General features: G+C 39.6%; 2 protein-coding genes across 2 annotated transcripts; one reads left to right on the forward strand and one right to left on the reverse strand.

Moving 5' to 3' along the window:
- Positions 1-7,445: 7,445 nt before the first annotated feature.
- Positions 7,446-10,080, reverse strand: LOC310936521 (membrane progestin receptor beta-like; the record flags this gene model as incomplete). The annotated part of the gene is made up of 5 exons (XM_083900594.1): positions 7,446-7,814; positions 8,186-8,395; positions 8,477-8,633; positions 9,598-9,710; positions 9,796-10,080. The coding sequence occupies 5 exons, from the start codon at positions 10,078-10,080 to the stop codon at positions 7,446-7,448; spliced, it is 1,134 nt and encodes a 377-aa protein (XP_083756720.1).
- Positions 10,081-19,088: 9,008 nt separating this feature from the next.
- On the forward strand, positions 19,089-20,104 carry il17a/f1 (interleukin 17a/f1; the record flags this gene model as incomplete). The annotated part of the gene is made up of 3 exons (XM_083900595.1): positions 19,089-19,118; positions 19,560-19,762; positions 19,861-20,104. 3 exons carry the CDS (start codon positions 19,089-19,091, stop codon positions 20,102-20,104), a joined length of 477 nt encoding a protein of 158 aa, XP_083756721.1.
- Positions 20,105-21,106: the final 1,002 nt, after the last annotated feature.

The raw sequence follows: 21,106 nt of genomic DNA on the forward strand, positions 1-21,106 counted from the left end.
ATCATCGGATTCTCTTTCGCCGCCGAAGTTTCCTCCAGTTTCACCTGTAAGTAAACACATCATTCCTTCATTCATAAGTCAAAGGCAGAGGTGGAAAATTACATTTATGTATTTATTTTTTACTGAAATTGAGTAGGTTTTTTGTGTACTTTTTAAAATATTTGTTTTTACTTAAGTATGTTTTAGTTTGTGTTTACAGCTCTTTGATGAGTAATTAATGTGCCACACCATCCTTGTTATTAAAGTAACTAAGTCATTTTTACTCAGGGAGAATACTCGGAGAGGAATTTTAAACAAGCTACTTCTCTACTTTAACTACAGTACATTTAGAATACTAAGTACTTTTAATTGTACTTAAGTAAAATCCTATCGAAAAACAGTGGTACTTTTCCTTGAGTAGAATATTTCAGTATTCTTTCCACTTCTGGTCAAAGGCCTACATTTAAGTGAGTCCCTCCATCTGAGAGGTCAAAGGTCACTTACCACACTGATGAGTGCGGAAGGGTTTTTTTCCACATGAGCATCTTGCAGCTCAAATGAGCGTCTATAAAAGCCAAAGATGGGAGAAAAAAAAGAGATGATTAATGAGATTATATTTCAGATATCAGTGTTGATGTTGTTGACACAAACAAAACCTCACAAATGAGAGTCTGGTGACCTGTTGCAGTCGATGCAGAGAGCAGCGAGGAGGACAGAGAGCAGGAGCAGGAGGATGATTGACATGATGACTCCTGACAGGAGCCATGACCCGGCCGCCCCGCTGACTCCGGCGAGTCCGCTGACCCCGGCTCCAAATGCAGCCATGATCACTGAGCGAGAGAAAGAAGTCGGACGTCAAGGCGTGTTCAGCGAGAGCAGCTGCAGGTGAGTGAGTCATCGAATGGTCAACGTCTGCGTGATCTTTCTCTGACTGCCTGACAGGAATGTGTAACTGCTGTTGGTGTGGCCGGCTTTCTTAAGACACCACATTGACTTTGTTTGCTCGATGCAGCAATGTGTCAGTGCCTCCGGTATCTCGTAAAAATCCACCCTGTAAACAAATACACGTTAGGCATAGACATAACTGGGCTTTTTCAAAAGAAAATACCAGAACATTTCACTGATTTTGATGAATAGTTTTTATGTTTAATGATATATGTAAATATGTAAACACGCCTAGATCTTATTTGAAGGGTGAGTAAGGTGTCATTTTCACCTTGAGTGTAAATGAGACCATCATTTAACTCTGATTTTGTATTGAAATAGCCACGAAACTCGTGATTGAGACCGTAAACTCCACAGGAAACTGTTTCCGATGTTGTATTTCGAGTGATATCATTTAAGTTGGCTCATTCTCTCAGTGATAGAGAAAGATCATGATAGATAGAGCATTACCTCTGTCAAAACCTGGACCAATAACAGAAACATGTGTAGACAGAGAACAAAGAAAGTCAAGTAAAAACAACGAAAGCTGCTTGAAAACAGTGGAAGCACAGCTAAAATGCTTCCATGTAAGCTCGCTTCACTTAACACTTTATGTTTTCTGTGTTGCATATATGTACATATATATATATATATATATATATATATATATATATATATATATACATACATAGATAGTGTATGCATTTAATGTTTTCATGAGATCATGGGAGAGTGTGTAACTGCAGCTCGTGCAGCTGCTGTTTTCAGATGTGGATCCTGCAGAGGATGTTCAACCTGTTTCAACTATAATCACTAAAAAAAAAAGCAACTCAAACACAAACATCAGACAGTGAATGAAAATGTGCTGCAGGCTATTTGATTTCAGTTAATAAATTCGAATTGATGAAGAAGAAGCAGAAACTCTTGTGTCATGTTGATGAAACTGTCTCTTTAAACATCCTCGTTTTTCTGCTGAGACTTTATTTTAGATGGATTTGATTTTCTGTTGATGTTCGTTCTGGTTTAACTTTGTAGTTTATTTCCTCCTGTTTACTCTTGATTTGTAGTGTTTCTTCCTTGTTTGTTACCTGGACTCAGTTTACCTGTCTTTTCACTGATTACTAACACCTACTATTGTTATCTTCCCTCCCATACTATTTATTTATCTTCCTTTGTTCTTTCCAGATCTAATGTTGTTTTTCTTTAACTTTGTATAGGATCTTCCAGTGTTGTTATTTTTTGCACCTCTTGCCTGACATGTACCTGTGTTTTTCACTCCTGTGTACTGTGTACACTGTTTTACAGGAGGTTAAATACGAGCGTTTTTTATTGTGTTTATTGTTTGACTAACTTTAAGGCTTGCTTTATGGCAGTTTTTACCAGTTATGGTATAATGACCTTTCCACTGAAAGTTATGTATATGTGAAGCTACTTTATTGAACATCAAAGAGGAGTGGACTTTCTCTCTCTTTCTTAATTGACCTGTGATCACACACAGTCTCAAAGTATTAAAACAGAGTCTATAAGAGGCACAGGGCTTTAGATCACTGTCAGATCACTGGATTTACATTATGCTGAAAGGTTGTCGTTGATAATGGTGATTTGGGATTCATTAGTCAGTTCAATGTACACCTCTGCTGCAGTTGATCTTAAAATACTGGATGTACAACTCGGGCTGGGCGACATGGCCCAAAATGTTATCACAGTAAAATAAAAAGAGTCACTTTGAGCCGATATTGATCATTTTGAAAAGATTGTTCGTTAACTGCTGAAGAATACTTCAGCAAATACTGATTTTTGGTTTGTTACATCATTTTGACTTTTACAATAATTATTCAGTTTACACTACCGTTTAAAAGTTTGGGGTCACCTATACATTTTTTGGTGTTTTCCATTAAAAGTCACTCATCGTTATTCATCAAAAGAGTTGCGAAATGAATAGAAAACATAGTCAAGACATTGACAAGATTAGAAATAATGATTTCTATTCAAAATAATAATGTTGTCCTTTCATCAAAGAACCAGCAAAACTGTTTTCAGCTGTGCTAACATAGTTGCACAAGGGTTTTCAAGGGTTTTCTAATCATCCAATAGCCTTCTAACGCAATTGGCAAACACAATGTACCATTAGAACACTGGAGAGATGGTTGCTGGATGTGGGCCTGTACATATTCCATTAAAAACCAGACGTTTGCAGCTAGTTTACCACATTAGCAATGTATAGAGTGTATTTCTGATTCATTTAATGTTATATTCATTGAAAAAAAAGTGCTTTTCCTTCCAAAATAAGGACATTTCTAAGGGACCCCAAACATATGTCCGGTATATCATCAAAGATTTTGATGTGTGATTGAACTGTTCCATTGATCCCTTAAATGAGTAGGGTATACTGAACCTATTTTGATACCGAGTAAAATTAGATTACGTTATATATATAGTTCAATTATTGCCCCGCCCCACATACTAAACTTAACTGAAAGGACAAAGTTCATTGAAATAAGAAAAAAAATTACACAAGACAAATCTGAATCAAACATGGTGACACACACAGTTCCTGTTTGTAAGAGAGTGATTTGCATTCTTACCTCGTTGTTTCAGATCCCACTTAATGAGTCTTGAAGCAGCACTGTGACCATCGTGACTGAGACCTGTCGGACAAACACAGCGATGTCATGATGTATCTTTTTTTTTTTTTAAAGCTTCACAGATACACACCAAACAGAGCATTGCCCCCTGGAAACAGTGAACACAAGGAAAAAACAACCTCGACCACAACCTCCCTAAGTGTCTCCGCCTTTGATGTCCTCAGTCAGTCTCACCTCTGCCCTCAGGTGAACGTATTACTTACCATACAATACCAATGTAAGGACATGTGGAAGCATCTGTTTGTGTTTGAAATGGCAGAATAACATGCTGACATTGACAGCTAATGGGTAAACATCCAAAAAATGCAAATGAGACATTGCTAAGTGAAAGTAAGTAGTTATTTGTTCTGCACACAGGAAGACACTTCATCACAACATAGTTTCAGGTGTTCAAAAAAAACAAAACACATTTTCCCTGAGAGCTGAAACATTTTAAAAATGACTTTATATATATATATATATATATATACTTTACTATTATAATCATTTCATTTAAATAATGTTAAACATTTGAAACTGCTTACATACTAGCTACATTTGATTAAAACCATTAATAACAATGATAATGACTATTCACCACTGCTGTATATATATATACATATATATATATATACATATATTGTGTCCCCTTTATGATATATGAAAAGTAATGTCATTCCACAAATGTTATAAAATATCTCAACAATAAAGCTAAAATCTATTTCAGCAATTAACTGTTCAAGCATATCTCCAGTAGAAGTGTATATATATTGTTATGTTCCAGTAATCTCCAGATGCATGCGTGTATGAACAGTACAGTACAGCGTGTTTGTAGTACAGTTACCGCTTCTGTTAACTTGAACTCAGTGATAATTATCCGATATTCAAAACTTGAATGAAAGATGTCAAAGTTGACGTGTTTACATGAATGGAAGATTGACCGACATTAGCTATTGATTAATGTGGTCTATCGTTAAAATAAGAAAATAATAAGTGTGTAGCTGTTACGTACCTGCGTGCAGACAGCTGTGACTTCAGTTTCACATGTAGGGAGTTGTTCCTGCTGTTTACTCATTGACAGACTGAACAAATACTGAGTTGCTCTGCTGCTTGAGCCGTTTAAAGACACCCACAGACACACACACACACACACACACATGCTTGCATAGCTATTCTCTTTATGACACTGCAATGACTTTTCTACATTTGGACAGCCAAAACAAAGCATTATTTCTAACTTTCTATTATCTATTTTTAACCCTAACCTCCACTTAACCACAATTAAAATGTTAACCCAAAAAGTAACTTTCCTAAAAATTAAGTCCTATCCTATTAGGATCAGGTTTTGTCCCCTTAAGGACCACTTTTCATAACAAGGTCTTTGTTTACACCAGCAAATATCCTACAGCAGGGGTGTCAAACTCAAATACACAGTGGGCCAAAATGTAAAACTTGGACAAGATATTTCTTCACAAAGTCTCCCTCATTGAAGGGTTGGGCTGATCTCTGCTGCCACAATAAAACTAGCCTTTACAGTAGCTTCACATTGTGATGTGGCCTTTTTGAACATAGTCTGTTGTGAAACCAAACTTCTTTTCATCTCTTCTACTTTCTGGCATCTTTGAGTCACGTCCAGGTCCTTCGTGATGTTTTGTATCATAGTGGCGTCTAATGTTGTACTCCACATACAAGACAAACAGGTCTGTCTTTTACATATGTAAATAGATATTCAGCCTCCCACCTGTCCAGAAAGTTCCTGTTTTCTGCCTTTCTTGTCATTATTTTTGGGAGGGGTGGCACGGTGCCATGTTGTAGCATCAGGGATGCTATGACTGCTGTCAACAGAGCCATAGTATCAACAATGTGTGCTGTATACCGACGGAGTAATCATTTGGTATTGCTTCATGGGCCAAATATAATTACACTGCGGGCCAAATTTGGCCCGTGGGCCAGAGTTTGACACCCTTGTCCTACAGGGTTAACAAATACAAGTACACACTTATACACTGTAAAAACACACAATACAGTCACTCTTTGTTTAAACCCGTGGAGTCAATAAAACTGACTTGTGGGTCTTATTTTTCTCAACTTAATTTTGTTGTATTTGCACTTCCTGTAGAAAAGGCGTGTGAGTAAACGTAATATTTGCCCGCTTTCGCAACATTGTGTCAATATTTCAAAACGTATGAGTGAAGTGAATGAAGCACATTTTTTGATTTATGTTCAATCATATGTGCATCAATCACTTCGCCCCGACACAAGTGTTTACAAGTTAATAAACTTTGTTCACGAGATAACTGGTAGAAAAGAGTTCAATAAACAACACCTTACTTTGTGATGGTGTATTTTTCAGAGGCTACATAGCTCACGTGCCACCTTGTAGAACCTAGCATACTCACTCACTTGCTAACTGGCTTAGTTGCTTGCTAACAGCATTGTTAGAGCTATTGTTTTAGAAGTGGCTTAATTTCTGAGAAGTCTGAAAAAGGAATGCCTTGTTTATCAAAAATAATTACCTTTAGTTTGTTTGTTTCTGTCTTTTAAACATGGAATGGGCAGAAGAAGTGGTTATAATTTTTGCTTCAAACTGGTGAGTCTGTTTGTGAAACGCATTGAGCTAATGGTGTAAAGTTGTATGAATACTGTCGCTAGGTATTGCAGGGTTAAATTACAAAGACAAACAGTATGACTTAAATACAAAAAACAGCCCTAAATATGTGAGGCATATAAAAACATTATGTTAGCCTAACTGCTAGCTTTACCGTCACACCAAAATTACTTGATTTGACTGCTGTGTCCTGTTAGCTGCTTTCAACTCCATTTAGCCAAACACTCTTCACATTTTCATTTGTTGTTTTATAAATTCAATATTATATTTAACTGTGACACTGTGTGTTATCTATAATTACTTTACGGCTTGATTTGTGGTGCCATTTATAAAGGACTTTGAACTGCTATGGTATAAAACAGCCTGATTAACTCAAACATTCCTTGTAATCCTTGCTCTGCAGAGAATCAACCCTGGGATGTTTCCTTGTGTGTTAGATTATAGAAAACTGACTCATCCATTTCTCTATAAAATAACATGTAATGTCCAACACTGGCAACAAGTATTGACTGTAAAAGTGAAACTTTATCTGCGGCTCCACCCAAACTCTGCAACTGACGATTACTGCTTGACTGGTAGAGCGAGGCGGGTAGAGAACTGAGAAAGACAGATAACAACTACTATGTTTTTTTCCTTGACTGTACTGTAGTCTATGATAGTTTTCACTCGATATTTTATAGACAAAGTTAATCAGTAAGTGAAGAAAAATAGATAGCTGTCAAATGAATTGATAACAAGAGGAAGCACACATCTCCAGGAAATTTCATCAAATTCCATCCTCTACCTTTTTCAGTTATGGTGCTCACGGACAGACAAACACAGCTGAAAGCATAACCTCCTCTGTAGACGTCATGAATATCTTGTAATCTGCTGCCATTCTGAGATTTCCAACATGCAACATTTAGTTTTACAAGATGAAGATGAATATATACAGTATATATGTACATACTGTACATTTTAAGATTAAAAAAACAATATTTTTTAAGGTGGCAAACTTAAATTTAGTTTGTAAATAAAATATTGCAGCACAATCTTGACTAATGGTAACAAAAAACGGTTACTTTGCATCATAAATAGTGCTGAGGACATGTACCTGGCATATCTGACGCCTATGCATCTTTGATGCAAACATATTTGTAATTCAAATCAAATCAATATGTTTGCATTATTTTTGTCCTGTTGAATATCCACTTCTATTACAGTACATATTCTGACATTTCAGGCTTAACAGAACCATCACTTTTCACCCACATGAGAAAAAAGTGCATGTTTCGTTGGGACATTATGATGATTTGGACCTGATGAGACATTCAGAAGTGTCTCTTTGTAACTACGTTCTGTTCGTGTACATGAGTCTCATACTCCTTCCATCTTTGCTCTTTCTGCAGCAGTGCCTGAGCTCTCCGCCTCATGGCGAGTACCGTCATCACACAGCAAAGCATCAGGCAGAGGAAGGAGGCACAGGCCAGCAGGAGGTGCTCCTCTCCAAACTCCCTGATCAGTGCTGGCCGCCGCCACAGGAAGTCCTTGAACAGCGCCTCCTGTTGGATGAGCATGCTGAAAGACAACATGATGTGGAAGAGCTGGTGGCTGTGAGCGACAATGTCGCAGCGGCCGGGGTAAAAGTGCTCAGGTACGGGGAAGGAGAAGAAGACGGCTGACTGAAGAAACAGCACCACCTGGCGGAGAGAGGAAAGTTAGTAAAACGATTCATAACACGTAGAATGAAAAGTTGAATGTGCTGTGAAACTGTTTGATTTTCATTTTATGTCGAGTGATTTTTCATGTAAAACATGTGGCTCTTTACGATACTATGAGATCAACGAGAGTGACGGTTGTGGTGTGAACTATTGTTATACGAATTTGGCTGCATTATGGACCTGTGTCCACTGCTTACACACAGTGCACACTGGATGCCAACAGCAGCGCTGATCTGCAACCATAATACAATATTTTGCACATGCACAGGCAAAAAATTTGGGAACAGCTCCACAAGGGAGAGGATAATCGTTCTTTTGAGCGGCTCTCAACTGGGTATACCGTCTCTAACCTGCAGGAAGTGCAGAGGCAGTGCAGAGTTCTTCTTCCAGGTGAAGGAGATGAGGCGGTGGACAACAGGGTTGAAGACCATCATGAAGGCCACACCCATTGAGACCACCTGGCAGAGCTTCCTGTGCAGTGGACGGCAGAAATGAAGCGTCGCGTAGCAGCAGGTGGCGCAGGAGAGCCAGGTGAGGAGGGCCGTGGCCGGGAGGAAGATCTGCAAATAACCCACATCATCAGTACATCGGCAATGCAGTGTGTTAGAGACTGAAGATGGACGTAAGACATGTAAACAGACCTGTCCCAGCATGCTTTGCTTCCAAGCAGCGTCTGAGGTGTACAGATACAGAGCCATGGCACAGCTGTACTGGTAGACAGCCATGCACGCATATTCCAGGAAGTGGAGTGAGTAATGTTCCATCTCTGAGTGGGCCTGCAGGAGGTGAGCTGCAGCACTGCAACAAGCAACCAATGGCGCTTTTCCACTACACAGTTCCAGCATGACTCGACTCTGCAAGGCTTAATTCTACACTGATTTTTGCTTCTCTATTAGTGATAGTACCTGGTGCCTTAGTACCTGCTCTGGCGAGTTTCCAAGCGAGCCGAGCTCTGATTGGCAGAGAGTGTCGGCACTGGAAGAGTCATGGGCACGATGTCCAACACAGGAATCAAACCGAACAGTAGATCAGTTAAAAAGATCTAAAAAATCCTAAAACCCTGACATTTAGCAAGGACATTTCTAAAATCTCAATATTTAACAGAGAAGTCTGGTGTATTTAGTGACAGCACTGCTGAAAGCCGGACGATCGGGAGCTGAATAGTTCAGTTGTATTGTAGTTCAGTCAGACGGAGTCATGCAGGAAGTACTGAACTTTTGAGTTAACTGATTCTAATGATTCAGTACATGCTCGTTAGTTTGTGTGTTTGTGTCGCATAAAAGACAAAGTCATGGCAGTTTTGTGCAGCTGTGCTATCGCGACACCGCCCGCATTGAGGAGGTACTGTAGTAATGGAAAATGACGTGTCTGGTACCCAAACTGCCGAGTAGTGCTAGAACCGTATGGTGGAAAAGCACCGTAAGTAGTGAGTGAGCTGTAGTGTGTGGAGCAGCGGAGTCTGCAAATATCAACAAATGACCGGCTACCAGCACAACTCAGACTCAGAAATCCCACAAAATCAAAAAAGGCAAAAACAATTTTTTATCCGTTTTATCGCAGCCCATTGTGCCAAACAGGAAAGTGACTGACGGCAAGTGAAGACCAGAGTGTTGCTACAGTTACCTCAAAATTCTCCATTCACTGTTCAGAATGCTCACGTGCAGTGCATCGCGACGAGGCTGCAGTTCTACGAACAACACTTGTTGGAACTTACATGTAGCTCCTTTAAACGCTGAAACATGGAGATTCCTTGCTGACTCACCTGCAGCTGAGGTATGTGATGACAGAGAGTACGTAGAGGACCAGAGGCAGCGAGGATGCGTCCGCAGAGAAGCCCTGACCTTCAGGACCCTGCAGCCGAAAACCCAGGATTCCCTGAGAGGTCGGAGGTCAAAGAGGTCAGACACCTAGCAGTCAAATCGCAGGAGGCAAAGCAAACTATACAGGACTGCGTCCGTACCCCTCCCTGTAGAGTGGCGAACACCAGGAACCTCATGGTGATGCAGACAGCAGCCAGCAGGTGGCTCCACACATTCAGTGTCTCGTTGTGGATCTGGAAGAGACTGAGGATGTAACAGCGCCTCGAGAGGCCCACGGGACGATACCCGGACAGGACGAACCTCTTCCGATAGAGAGGGGGGACGTCCACATCCCGGACCGTCGGGGGGAGCGAGGGAAGGAGGTGCTTCAGCAGACGGAGGAAGCTAAGGCATATTGAGGGAGGGGCGCACATCACCAGAGGCATGATGGGAGTTTGGAGTTTGGCTCGTAATTCTGTACGAAGGTGAAAATCAGGTGTGGTGGTTACACAGGAGATGCAATGTATTTACAATGCACATTTAATCTATTAATAAAAAGAACATAGAGAAAACAATCATAATAACTTGATATTAAGTGCCGGGAGACGTTGAATGTGCCCCACGGGCCGCAATTTTGAGAACTTTGCACTAGACCATGGGCTGCCCAAGCTTAATGCACTCAAGATGATTATAATGACGATAATGACTGAGTTCATTCTTCTCTACATCATTGTGGATTGTCTTGTGTGCACAAGATAATTAGACTCAATGCATCAATAATTATGCTTTTTCCTCCGCATGAGGGTCGCGGAGTCGCTGGTGCCAATCTCAGCTGAACTCTTGGAAAGAAAAAAAAAAAGGAAAGATTTAGGAAAAATGCTGTATCCATTCAGGTTCACTGCAACAAACCAACTTACCTAAGGAGGAGATTATATTCCAGTCTAATCTATTGCCTGTGCTCTGGTAGAAGCTGTTGTGTCCGTTGTCGTTGTGTCCTGTCAGTGACTTGAGTGTATGTGGCTCAGTCATGCAGCAGACCTCGGTCACTGTCACATGCAACATGACACACACGCTTTTGTGTTTAGCTAATCAAGGCTGTTTTTTAGTCTGAATTAGTTTTTTTGCTGCTGAGGATTGCAGATGTCATGGGACACCACACACACACACACAGGTTTGTGCAGCTATTCTTCTTAGAGCACTGCATTGACTTCCATTCATTTGGACAGCCTATGAAGCTATCCCCAAACTTTAACCAGTTAATACCCAAACACAAACTTCACCACTATTCAGATCATATTCCTAAATTGTAATTGAAATGAGGTACTGGCTCATTGGAATTCGTCCTCTGCATTTAACTCTTTCTTATTACGCACCAGTCGTGAACACACACAAGCTGGGCGCAGGACTTCTCTGCTCCCCTGCTTTGCTCAAATCGACTTCCCTGACCGAGAATCGAACCCAGGCCGCGGCGGTGAGAGCGCCGAATCCTAACCACTAGACCACCAGCGACCATGTTTTGGTTAGTGGTCATGCTAGTAACCAGGTAATAAATCCTCACAGAGTTTTCTGAACTAGGCTAGTGTTTATCATTTCAAACTATATTCAAATAGCAGTCAAACTTGTATAAAAATCACTTTTTTTATTGAACACATCCCTGTTCCATCAGTAGATTTTGGTTCAGTTCTGGCTGGTTTGGTCCCAGACACAGGTACAGCCCACAGACACAGACTGGAAGGATGCGGTGTAGCATCTGCTGCGCTGCTGTCGATGCAGGACCAGGACGCTCTGGTAGATGGGAAGTGAGTTCAAGCTGCGCTTGTTTGGACCGGAGCAGAAGCTGCTGCTGCACTCGGCCTCCCATAGTGTGGATGGAATCCGGTTCTTCACCGTGGACGACCTGAACGGACAAAAAAGTCATCAATGCACAGTGAAAATGTGAGTCCTGCTGGCTGTGTGCGTGTGTGTGTGTGTGTGTGTGTGTGTGTGTGTGTGTTCTTGTACTTGCAGCATACTGAGGACCAGTGAGGGTTTTTAACCAACAAAGTGAGGTCATTTTTACAGAGTAAGGACATTTTGGCCGGTCCTCACTTTGTTTTCATTGAAATCACTTCCTTAGGTTGCTATAACATGCTATACTCAATTTGTCAAAAAAATAATCACATTTTGGACGACATAGTATAGAATGACGTTTTTGTCAAATTTTGGAGCAAAAAAATGTTGTCAAAGATTTTTTCAAATTTTGGACGACATAGTATAGAATGACGTTTTTTTCAAATTTTGGACCAAATTTTTTTTTTCAAGTTTTGGACCAAATTTTTTTTTGTTAAATTTTGGACCAAAAAAAAAATCGTAAAAAGTTTTCCAGCCCCTTTTGCTCTGGGGCTCCACCTGCAGACGTTTTGTGGTACAACCAGTAGTTCTTTGTAGATGTCATTCATGAAGTAGATATATGTAATAGTGTTGATTTATAAAGTGGAAATGCTGGTCCTCACTTTGTCAGCAACCCAGTCCTCAGTATGCAGCAAGTACAAGAATGTGTGTGTGTGTGTGTGTGTGTGTGTGTGTGTGTGTGTGTGTGTGTGTGTGTGTGTGTGTGTGTGTGTGTGTGTGTGTGTGTGTGTGTGTGTGTGTGTTTATTATCTGACCTCCATATCCACGGACACAGAGACCTGCGGTGAATGTTCCCCTTTCCTTCAGATAAGGAGGAGTTCTCTGAGGAGAACGCCAACATGGAATCACATCCAGGAGGAGAACGACAAGCTTTTACATTAGAGGAAGAGGAGACAACTACCCACAATACACTGCAACACACCTGGAGACATGAAAGGACAGATGATAACTGTGAGTTTTTCAGTCTCACCTTGATGACGCCAAAGTGGAGGTGAGTTTAGAAAGCATATGACATCAGAACCAGAGTACAGTCAGTGTTCAAATCAACCAAGTTTCGTTTAATATGTGTCTTTTAAATCTGAAAAAATACTTGTTTTGAAGCAGCCTCTGATTTGACTTTTTACTTCACAATTTAATGGTAAATGGTTTGGTCATTTGAGTTGAACTTAAAATATAATAAAGGCATAGTTTATATACGGTCGGAAAGCAGTCAGGGTCAGGAGGATGTGAGCTCAGTGAAAACATCGCTGTGACGATGGACAACTAGGAAAACATTTAATATTTCAGCCACTACACAAAAAAGGATAAAGCAGTAGAAGATTGTGTGTGAGTGAGTGGTAACCTTCTCAACATTAGACAAATGGAAATGCAAATAAATGGGTTAAAACCCAAACCGAACCAAACTGTACCCCTTTGTGGAAATTAGAGGTTTAGTTTGTGTCACTTTGGTAGATCATCAAAGTTACAAAATAACACATTTGAACTTCATCATGGAAGCAGCAGTGGATCGACAACTCCTTTGACTCTAGACCTCGGTGCAGACGGTGAACGCATTACCGAGTGACACAAACTCAAACAACGAGACAAAGCAGCACAGATATTCTCAACGTGTCGACATCTTAAGCTGACATAGATCATATCTTTAGCTTTGAGCTTTGACAGAGAAGACGATGCTCACCAGCAGTTTGCCGACACTGTGTCTCAGCTTCATGTTGTCAGTGTGGTCCTGTCTGGCTCCTGTGTGTGTGACTGCTCTCAAATCAGGTTCATTTATGTTCATATATGAGATCTAATCATGTAATTCCGAGCTAATAAGCTCAGGGAGGGACCAAAGGGGAGATTCTTGTCAGATGGGAGTCACATATGTATTGTTGTCTGATAGCATCTGCTGAGAAAACTTGACTGTTTCCCGCTCATAGCTTTTTATTTCTAGAGATGCTAGTGTGCTTATCAGCTCCACGAGAGTCTCACTTTTGTTCTGTTTGCACGCGACATATAGTGTGTGACACGGTTCACATTATGACTGAGCACATTTGGTTGAAAACAAAAAGCTAAGGCTAAAAATATACCCAGCAGATCGGTGATGCAGTGGCTAGCAGTTGCCTCACAACAAGAAAGTTGTCTGGTTTGGATCTGGTTCGGGGGATTACATGTTTCCCCTGTTCTCTCCGAGTATCTCGGCTTCCTCCCACAGTCCAAACCCATGAATAACTAAGCTGCTGCTGTTTCCTTCACTGGGCAGCTCCAATTAAGTTTCCTGGACACAGTCTGGAGAAGTAACGCTGCATTCAGAGACCCGTTTACAACACATTACAGTACCACAGAAACACACATCACAAGACACCGTCACTTTCTCTGCTTTTTTTCATTCTGCATGTGTGCGTTCACATATTTAATAAAGATGTGAATGTTTTTCATTCTTATATGTTATAAGAATAACATTTCATACTAACAATAATCGGTATAATATGAAACTAAAGCAGAAGCACACATGCTAACATTAGCTCCCATAATATGACATTAATATATATATATATCATAAAATAAATGTATTTCATTTTATGAATTATGTTTTTTTCCAATTTCCCCCAATTTAACTAAATGTATTGGTTTATGTATTCAGTTATATCATTTTGAGATTGTTTTAAAAAAAACAGATCGTATTATGAGATCACAGATGTTTGTGTTGCCAGCTTCAGAATTTATTTTCATTAATTATTAAAGATTGTAGCTAAATTAATTGTATAATTAATTTTTTTTTACAGGATTTACAAAATTCAAGTCAAAATTTCAGTTCATCAAACTGATACACTTTGGTTTTTTTACTGCAAAAGTCCTGGGACACTTTTGGAAAAATTACTTTGTATCATCGCAAACATTTTCTGCTTTGCTGCTCCCTCGTGGTCATTAAAGAATCTGTGATTTAATCAGTTTTATCACTGACACTAATTCAGTTAAGTTTAATAAAAATGTCAAAACAGATGCTTAAAAATAAATAATTGTAATAGTTCCATGCTGAAAAATATTTATTCGAAACCAGTGATTTGCTCTATGAAAAAAGGTTTTTGAACTAAATCAAAGTATCATACAAACAGTAACTTGATCCTGTGTTCAGTTTCCTGTTGCCATATATGGTTCCCAAAGAGGTCTCTGTGCAGTGACATCACAGTGAGCTGTGGTTTGTCTGTGATGTGGTCAACTGAAGTCTGAACGGCGCCGTCAGCATCTTTCTCTGACCTGCTTTAACTGAGAGAGGAAACCAGGGGAAACAGGGACAATGCTGATTAATCACCAGATTTGAATCTGAATACTGTTTGTCGTCAACAGAGCGGGAAACACATTTAGCGTCAGAGACGCCCATGCTCTGTTACTAAATAATATGTGGTTTAACCTGTAGATGGCGCCAGAGAACATTTAGACTTGGGGTGTACCTTGTTTTTTCACTTGCAAATTTTTCTATCATCATAGACTGACGGTTGCTAAACAAACTCCATACTGTGAAGACGGTTTGATCCATGCCATGTCATGGCATTCTGAAAACCGGACGCTCCTATTAGACGATAAGAACTGTCAATCACATTGGTTCAATCAAATTAAGTAAAGCCCCGCCCCAGAAAGGCCCAGATTTTGGCTCTGGCCCTTTCGACAATCGTGGTTGCCTTCAGATTCTAAAACGACACCACAACAGCAACTCATATGTGCAATAATCTGTGATTTTTTTTCCCATTATCAATAATCTTGGCAATGTTATAAACATGTCTGAGTCTAAAGTAAACATGCCTGAGTCTAAATTGGAATTTTAGAGTTAAACAAAATCCTATATATCCTAAATCCTAAATATGTCCTATATTCATTTTGATTGTTAAACACTCTTTTTTATCTCATCAATTTACAGTTCCATGAGCGCCATCGACTTCCAGTGTAGAGTCCATTGAAAGCATGTAAGAAAGCAAAGGCTGTGGCTCCTGGATTTCAATCATTTCTCTCTTTTACACACAAACACTCACGTACACACACACACACTCCTACTACTTTCAGTTGTGTGCTGATTCCAGTCACCAGGTTTCAGTCTTAGAAAGTTTGAACACCTCCCTCATCAAACAGACCTCACTGTGGAGGGACTGATCTTCAAAGGTGACGGTGAACAGAAAACCTCAGTGCGCTGCCTCTGCCGAGCTGCAGGTGGGTGGGGACGCAAGTCACCGGCATCACTGCGGTTCAGGGATTACCAAAGATTACCACCAGGATGTAAAATTTCTCTGTGTAACAGAAGATTAGATAAATCTTAAATGTAACATTAGACATTAGACAACAAAATCACGTTTACTTTGAAATCCAAGAGTTAACCTCAAAACATTAAAAACATCAAACGTTTAACATTAACACATTAAATGATAGTATTTTAAAATGTTGTGCCTCTTATTGAAACTTAATGTATTATATTCATATAGATAGATAGGTAGATAGATAGATAGATAGATAGATAGATAGATAGATAGTTAGATAGATAGATAGATAGATAGATAGATAGATAGATAGATAGATAGATAGATAGATAGATAGATAGATAGATAGATAGATAGATAGATAGATAGATAGATAGATAGATAGATAGATAGATAGATAGATAGATAGATAGATAGATAGATCCAGATTTATGGTTGAACAATGTTTATTTAAGGTATGAATGAAAGCAATTGAATTGATGCTGAACACACATTTCTTCTCAGGTAAAGTCTACATGGTGTTGCAGTGGCTAGCAGTGGTGCCTCACAGCAAGAAAATTAATAAATGAAAGTAAGGTAAGATATGCTTTCACTTCCATTCTTTTAAAAACATAACCAGTTATTGCCTAATGCTAACCTTAAACTAACTGTTATTTAAATCTTAGCCCAAAACTTAACCACTTCTGCATTAATTAGATTCTGGTCTCCATGCAGACTACTGGTCCTGAGTAGGCCAGGGGTTTATGCAAGAAATGTTCACACACTCATGCACTATAAACACAGATGTAAATATGATAAATGTAATCTGTGGATCTGAGTAGATTAACTGACAGCGTTTTTTCTCTTACATAAACTTTCTGCAAGCGCCTTGGAAACAAGGGGACGACAAAGGAACAAGCGTCTGCGAACCGATACAGAAAGTCATATCAGATCGGAGATAAACATCGATGTGTCAATCAAACCAGGTCAGAGGCGAGCTGACAGTGTGGGCTAAAAAAAAAAACAGACACATATACACACACCATAGTGATGATGCTGCAATCTAAGCCAGCCTGAGTCACACCGCAACTGAAAACCAGGTCAGACTTTGCAGCATGCTAACATCCTGCTCTACACGACAGATGCAACAGAGACAAGTCGGCAGGTAAGAAGAGAAAGAGGGGACGACCCACGAGTGAGTCGGGAGGGGGGGGGATTGGAGTCATCAGGGGGTCTGGGGTCAAGAGGGGGAACCATGTCGTCACACCGTCGTGTCAGACTGTCAAGAAGTTTCTCCCGTTGCAACATCAAAGCAGATTCACCTGCATAACTGACAAGCGCAACCAAATCAATAAATATCAAAGAGAAGAAGTGTAAAAAAAATCTTATGTCGCAAACCATGCTCTCAGATGAAAAAGTACTCGTGAATGTGTCAAAGGGATTAGACTCGATGTCAGACTTAGTTATGAAAGAGGAAACTTTTAAGTATGAACACAATTCAAACCTGTTCACACAGTGCTGATTCTCTTTGTTTCTTAGTTTAATGTTTCCCATTCTTATGACAGAGTATTAGGGCCAAACTAAAGAAGTGTTATTTTAATCTTTTCGAGAATAAAGTCATACTATGATAAGAATAAAGTCGTAATCTTTTGAGAATAAAGGCGTAATCTTTCAAGAATAAAGTCCTGATATTAGGAGAAAAAAAGTCTTAATCTTTCAAGAATGAAGTCGTAAAAAAAGTTGTAATCTTCTGAGAATAAAGTCATAATCTTTCGAGAGTAAAGTCGTAATCTTTTGAGAATGGAGTCGTAATCTTTTGAGAATAAAATCTTAATATTAGGAGAATAAAGTCATAATTATTATTCAAGCAAAATCTCAGATGATCAGCTGTAACCTCCGTCAAGATCAGGAACACAGAGTATTTTGTGAAGTTATATTTTTGTTTGGCCTTCACGGATAAAGAAATACTTAATCTTTTGGGCACATCAGCACCACATTATCATTAGCGTCAGGTCTTGAATGTGAAACGGACTCACAAACACAGGCTTGGCAGATATAATATATAAATATAATAAGGCTACATCTGCATTCTGTTGCTATTTAATAATAATACATTTAATTACGTTTAATTAGGTCATCTGCAAGAGTGGGACTGAAAACAGATAAGCGCCCGCTAAAAGTTTCACTTTTGAATTGTTCACCTCAAAAGACCTGGTTGCTCAGCAGTTCTTCAGTGTCGTCTACTTGTTTGGATGAAGAATGCATCTCACAAATAAAATGTGACATTGTTACTGTGTAGATAGATAGAGAAACTGTGTATGAATGAGAGCAATTGAATTGATGCTGAACACACATTTCTTCTAAGGTAAAGTCTACAAGTCTACTGTTTTTTTAATTTATGACACATGTATGTATTATGTATTATGTTAGCCCTACGCTAATGCTATTCGTAGCCTCACTAGCTTACCTTTGGAAACAAGTTCGCCAAAGTTAGACGCAAAATAGTATCATGCTAATACCAAATAAATATGTGCTTGCGTATTGGTGAACACCTCGTCGTTTCGGTATAACACCATGTTCTGCGGTGAACCGTGTGAGAACGTCTCACCCACCGTGAGGACACCCGCTTCACTCCCACCTCCTTGCTCCAGACAGCGCAGCTGCTGCTGATGAGCCGCTGCCTGCCTGGTGTAAGCGTGATAAATCGGCGAAAATTAAAATTCCTCCTAAAAATGAGAAAATCAAGAATGCACACCATCGGGCCAGGCTCAACCCATATCCAAAGTCTTAGTGCTGTCTGACCAATGGTCAACGAGATATGCCTGTCACAGACACACAGACGCAACTTGCTTTAAAGATAGATTAGCTGAAACTTGCAAACGCGTGACACACTAGAGGCCTCATGGTGTTTGTAATAGCAGCCACAATAATCGAACTTTCACACCTACAAAACACAAAGGTGCTGAAAGGTGAAGATTCTGCGACGACAAGGTGACCCATTTAAAACTTGCTGCAAGTTTGTGCTGCAGAATAATTCAGCCTCCATGTTGAATGTGAAAGTGGGTCAACCATCGGGCATAATCGTGAAAGAAAGAAAGAAGTGACATCACCGGAGGAAGTGCGACATCACTGCTCCTCAGGATAAAAAGCCTAAATCTACATGAACCTGAGAGAGAGAGACAGCAGACTCACAAGCAGCAGCAGCAGCAGAGGAAAAGACAGCGTTAAACCTGAACCTCCATCTGAACCCGAGGAGCGTCTGAAGGAAGCAAAGACGACATAAAGATCTGCAAAGAACAAACAACGCCAGCGAATCTGAGAAACAGAGCAACGTGTGAAGTTCAAGAGAAGAATTCATGATGTTTTCAACAAGAAACTCCACAGTGAAGGTAAGAGGAGCTTCATCACCTTTAACTTCATCACCTTTAACTTCTGTTGTTCTACACAAACCTGTGCCAATGAGGTTTGATGCTTTAAAAGTTGCAAATCTTGATATTACTCAAGATTCACGTGTTTAAAGTCACTGAGTTATACTTTGCTTGTATTGCTTTAGCACAGTTTTCCCACATCCTGGATGTACAAATACCTACATATGCAAAGAATTTCACAATTTTCTACCTTTTAAGACAGTATCAATAATTAATTTGATATATTTATTATATTCAATAAATGTGAAGTGTATCCATCTGTCAATATTATATTCAAAGAATGCAGATTAAATGTCATGTGTTCCACATGTGATACACTAACAAGTTTCTTTTAATTCCAGCATATTTTATTCACTTTTATTTTTAATCATTTTCAAAACACTTTATTTCCTTTTTTCTCAGGCTACTTGTGTTGTGGCAATGATGATGATGATGGTGATGATGATGGTGATGGAGGCAGCAGCCATGCCGAAACACTTGCCAAGGACACACAAGCACACTGATGGTGACAACATAGTCCCCTTGCAACTTGACCCCAGCTTTTTGGTTCCTAGCAAACACGTCCGATCCCTTGAGAACTCCTCCATCTCCCCATGGACGTACAAGTATGAACACGTGCTTTTGTTTCCACTCAAACTAAAACAAACTTTTAATTAATGACACAAATCAATCAACTTTTTTTTTTGGTTCCTTCGTTCCTCAGCGTCTCCCAAGACGACACTCTGTTCCCTCCGCTGTCGGAGGCGAGCTGTTTGCTGCAGGGCTGCCTGGATTCTGAGGGCGTCGAGGACCAGAGCCTGGAGTCCAAACCCATCATGCACCAGGTCCTGATGCTGCGGCGGGTCAGGACGCAGGAGGCGGGGCACGGCTACATCTACAAGCTGGAGTCCCGCCTCACCGCAGTGGGCTGTACCTGCGTCCGGCCCGTGGTCCAACACCAACAGTGAACGATCCAGAGCAGATCCTGAGTCAGCTAGACCCATAGGAATAATAACAATTTTGATTTACAGTTGAAATATAGTGATAGTCAATATTTCACTAAAAAATTTCCCTGAAATATTTTATTTCTCCATTTATCGCAAACAAAACTATCAATATTGCTGTGTTTGGTGTACTGTGTTTTATTTATATCTTAACTTAATATAAATTGCATCTTATTTAAGTGATTTTGATCTTTGATCAGTACATTTATTTATTGGTGATGTTCTATCTATATGTTATTTAATTTATGGTTTGACTCAATAAAGAAACTACACAGAGTAAAGTGACATTGTTTTATTCTTGAATTTAAAATATAATGTGATTTCTGTACATCATCTTCATCATCATCATCATCATCATCATCACACACTGACTCCTTTACACTGATGTTGCCAGGGACACACACGCACACACACTGTAAACAATGCACACAATCGATTATCAGTTATTGGTCAATGAAAATCATCCATACATCGGCTACGGGTTGATATTGTGATTATTAGACAGGTAAACTAACATGAGCAACAGAACCGCAAACCTGTTTCTTCATCTTAAGGGTCAAGTGTGTAAAGATTTTGAAAGGGTTAATTGGCGAGAAATTGAATATAATAGCAATAAGTATGTTTGTTTAAGTGTATAAGCGCTTTAAAATAAAAAGATTACTTGGTTTTCAGCGAAAAGAGTGTGGTTTCTCCGCAGTTTGAAGCGAAAACTTACTGCGTAAACAAAGATAGCTAGCAGATAGTTTAGCAATCACTAAACTTACACACTGGACCTTTAATATGGAATGATATGAGACAAATCCAATTAGAAAATCAGGAAAATAGAAACCTGGGGGCCATGGCTGCTACAGTCTGACCTGAAAGTTTTTTTTTAATAGAACTTGTTTCAATTTTCATGAATTTAGGTGATTTGTGGGTTTTAGGGCTCAATTTTTGCTCTTCTGTTTGTTCATCAATTTGAAAACT

The sequence above is a fragment of the Microchirus variegatus genome (assembly GCF_963457635.1).
Source record: "Microchirus variegatus genome assembly, chromosome: 14".
Taxonomy (NCBI): Eukaryota; Metazoa; Chordata; class Actinopteri; order Pleuronectiformes; family Soleidae; genus Microchirus; species Microchirus variegatus.